The sequence below is a fragment of the Rhagoletis pomonella genome, unplaced genomic scaffold (genome assembly GCF_013731165.1).
Source record: "Rhagoletis pomonella isolate Grant_MI unplaced genomic scaffold, Rhpom_1.0 Rhpom_scaffold_00004, whole genome shotgun sequence".
In the NCBI taxonomy this organism is placed as follows: Eukaryota; Metazoa; Arthropoda; class Insecta; order Diptera; family Tephritidae; genus Rhagoletis; species Rhagoletis pomonella.
Genome location: NW_023458558.1, coordinates 76,685,719 through 76,688,982, shown reverse-complemented (window position 1 = coordinate 76,688,982; position 3,264 = coordinate 76,685,719). Strand labels below are relative to the sequence as shown.

Here is a 3,264-nt window from a genome sequence, read left to right as displayed (position 1 = left end):
TGGCGTTTTTGAGATTATATGCAAAAAATGTACGCAGAGCTTTTTTTTACCTTTCAGAAAAATCTGGGGCAAATTTTTGTTATAATTTATTAAAAAAAAACTAAGGTAAAGTCCTCCTTGCCCATATGATTAGCATGTGCTAAGAAATAGCTTTTCGCATTTTCTTACAAACGTATTATTTTGAGTTGTGACTCTTTTGAAGACGGTGTGCGATTAGGGATGCAAACGATGCATCGATATTTTTGAAACATCGATAATATCGGTTCAAAATTCTATATTTGCCATCATTGGCGTAGCCAGAATGAAATTTAGGGGGAGTGGGGGGCTCGACCCTATTAAGCTGGCATTTCAGGGTACTACTTATATATATATAAGGGAAATTTGAAAGTTAGGGGGGGCTCGAGCACCCCGCTGCCCCTACCTGGCTACGCCCATGTTCGCCATCGATGTTTACAATTACCTAAAATCGCTAAATTGACGATACATCGATGCCAGTTTCAACGATGTTTTAACATCGACTTAAGTGTGACTCAGACTTGAATTCAACTTACCAATTACGCTCCTAAAAGTTTTTGACTGGCCATGAATTTTTATTATTTATTTTTTTGGGGAACATTCAGAAGTTCCGAGTTTACTCGTATCTTTCGATATTAAAAATGCTTACTTAATCATTAAAAAAGAGCCGGGTACTCGTTGAAATTTCAACGAAGGTGGGCCTTGGAAGAATGGTAAATAAATACAGGGAAATACATCCATATGTAAGTATTTTTCTAATTGAATTACAGAGAGTTGTAATTGAAACGTTTTAGATTTTCCTTTTAATGTGACTACAACCTAACAAATTGTGAAACATCGGAAACCATCGATATATCGATGTTTTTCTGGCGATGTATTTTAGCATCGATGTTAATTTTTCCGATGCATCGAAACATCGATGTATCGATGTTACCCTCCAAAATTGCCATCCCTATGTGCGATATGTTGTCTGGCAGTCTGCTGATACGCCGTTCATTAATCGGTGCGTTGGACTTCTTCTTTCGCTTATTTTGCTCTATTGCAGTTGCTTATGTGCGCTGAATTTCTCTACCAAAGCCGATGTAAATGTCGCAATTGTGGGCGTAATTTTAATCGGAATGAGCTCAGTCAACAAATTCGATCATAGTAATACTATGATAGTATACACGCACATCCATAAATATATGTATATTCATACACATATTAGCATTCTTCCTCACGTACATATGTATGTATATACATTAGCTCAAATTCATTCGTAAGTGTTTTAGGTTAGCCTGATGCATAATTTTAGCGCATGCATGCAGAGGCTCGGGTGTGCAGCCTTGACGTGTTTGTTTTACCTTCCCCAAGCAATGCAATCAAATTTTGAATTAAAGAGCTCACTGCTTCGTTTTTGTACATATAAAAAATGTCGCTTAAATGGCCTACGCAAATAGCTTTTTGTTTTCGTTGTAGTTTTTTTTTACTTTATGTTTTATTTGACTCTCCGCTTTAGGTTGTATAAAAGCCTAGTTGGCCAGTGTTCAAATCAGTTCAATTCCGTTTTCGTTATTTGGAGCAACTAAATCAACAACTAAATTAAGCCCTACAACAATGGCATTCAAAGTAAGAACCAATTAAACTCGGATACACAATTTAAAGAAAGATTAATATACGTGCTGTATAAGTACATACATATCGCTAGCTTAGAGTGAAAAGTTGCCAAGTCCACTTTTTATGAAAACTCATATTTATTAGGCTAGAAAAACTAAAAATGCATTGCTTCGAAAAGGAAAAAAGGCACTTATTTTATTTATTATCGTTTATATTCAATGAAAGGAAAATTGCCAAGTCCAAAAAAAGCATTTAAAATCCGATAAGGCCAAAATAGTACGAAATCTTTTAATAAAGATCGAATCTCTCTGATTCATATTGAGTTTTGCTTTGCTTTAAACAGCTAAAATGTTGAATTCAAAGTTTTGCGAACTACTTGAAGAAAATGGCTATACGTTTTTTTCTCTCCTTTAAAATTTTTAAAATGGGACATAGCAACTTTTTACTCTAAACTAGTGATATGTATGTACGCATACATACGTACATATATATATATTTCCATATATAAAGCCAGTATGCAGCTCTCAAGAAAAGCAAAAATTCCATATAAAATGACGTACAAGAAATGGCTAAGAAATTTTCTTGAGTCAAATTTCCTTAAGGCAGTACGCAACTCTTTCTACTACGGATTTCTAAAGTTTTTTGTGAAAAAAGAGCACAAGGCAACCCATGTTTGCAACATATATATGTATATGCCCGTTCCATTATTTCTTGAGAAAGGGTGAGGCAACAGGCTCAGAAGTATCAGATGTCGAAATTCCTTGGACATAGACACGAAAGAATGGCAATTTTTTTCTTGACCGTTTTCTTGAGAGCTGCATACTGGCCTATATGTGTTACACAAAGGATCATATTACAGTGCTTCAATTTTGCAAATGTGAATAGAAAACTAATGCGCTAAAATCGATAAATTCGACTCCATTAGTGGTTTCTAACCCACCGTTTTTCACTCTTCCTTGCAGTTCATCGCCTTCTTCGCTCTCTGCATCGCTGCCGCCAACGCTGGTGTTATCGCTCCTGCTGCTCCGTTTGCCGCGGTTGCCCCAGCACCATTGGCTGTCGCTGCCCGTATTGAGGAGTACGACCCCCATCCCCAATACACATACGGTTATGACGTGAAAGATGCCCTATCTGGTGACTCCAAGACCGCTGTGGAAACTCGGGACGGTGACATCGTTCAGGGTCAATACTCGCTAAATGATGCTGATGGCTACCGTCGCATTGTGGACTACACCTCTGATTCAATCAATGGTTTCAACGCTGTTGTGCGCCGTGAACCTTTGGTAGCGCCTGCTCCAGTCATTGCTCCCTTCGTGAGAGCCGCTGCCCTCGCTGCTCCTGCCCCACTCGTTGCCGGACCAGCGGTACTAAGAACTGAATTCGCATCCCCGCTCATCTCTTATGCTTATTAGAGACTTTAAATTGAATGACCGTGTGCCGTTAGTTGTTAATCATGAATAAATCCGAACTTTGAATGCATAAAAAAAGTTATTTGACTAATTTTAGCATTATGATTACATGGCTCAACCCTGGAAGGGTTTTATCTCGAAAATAGGACCGACTTTATTCCAAAATTTTCTTAATGCTGATTTCAACTTCACTTGCAAATTTTTAAAATTAGTTAATTAGCCTAATTGATTCTTTTCTCTCCTT

At 37.6% G+C, this 3,264-nt stretch overlaps 1 protein-coding gene across 1 annotated transcript; it reads left to right on the top strand.

Annotated features, from left to right (window-relative positions):
- The first annotated feature begins 1,515 nt into the window (after positions 1 to 1,515).
- LOC118738584 (larval cuticle protein A2B-like) lies at positions 1,516 to 3,092 on the top strand. Its single transcript, XM_036469523.1, has 2 exons — positions 1,516 to 1,623; positions 2,574 to 3,092. Exons 1-2 carry the CDS (start codon positions 1,612 to 1,614, stop codon positions 3,021 to 3,023), a joined length of 462 nt encoding a protein of 153 aa, XP_036325416.1. The 5' UTR covers positions 1,516 to 1,611; the 3' UTR covers positions 3,024 to 3,092.
- The last annotated feature ends 172 nt before the right edge of the window (positions 3,093 to 3,264 follow it).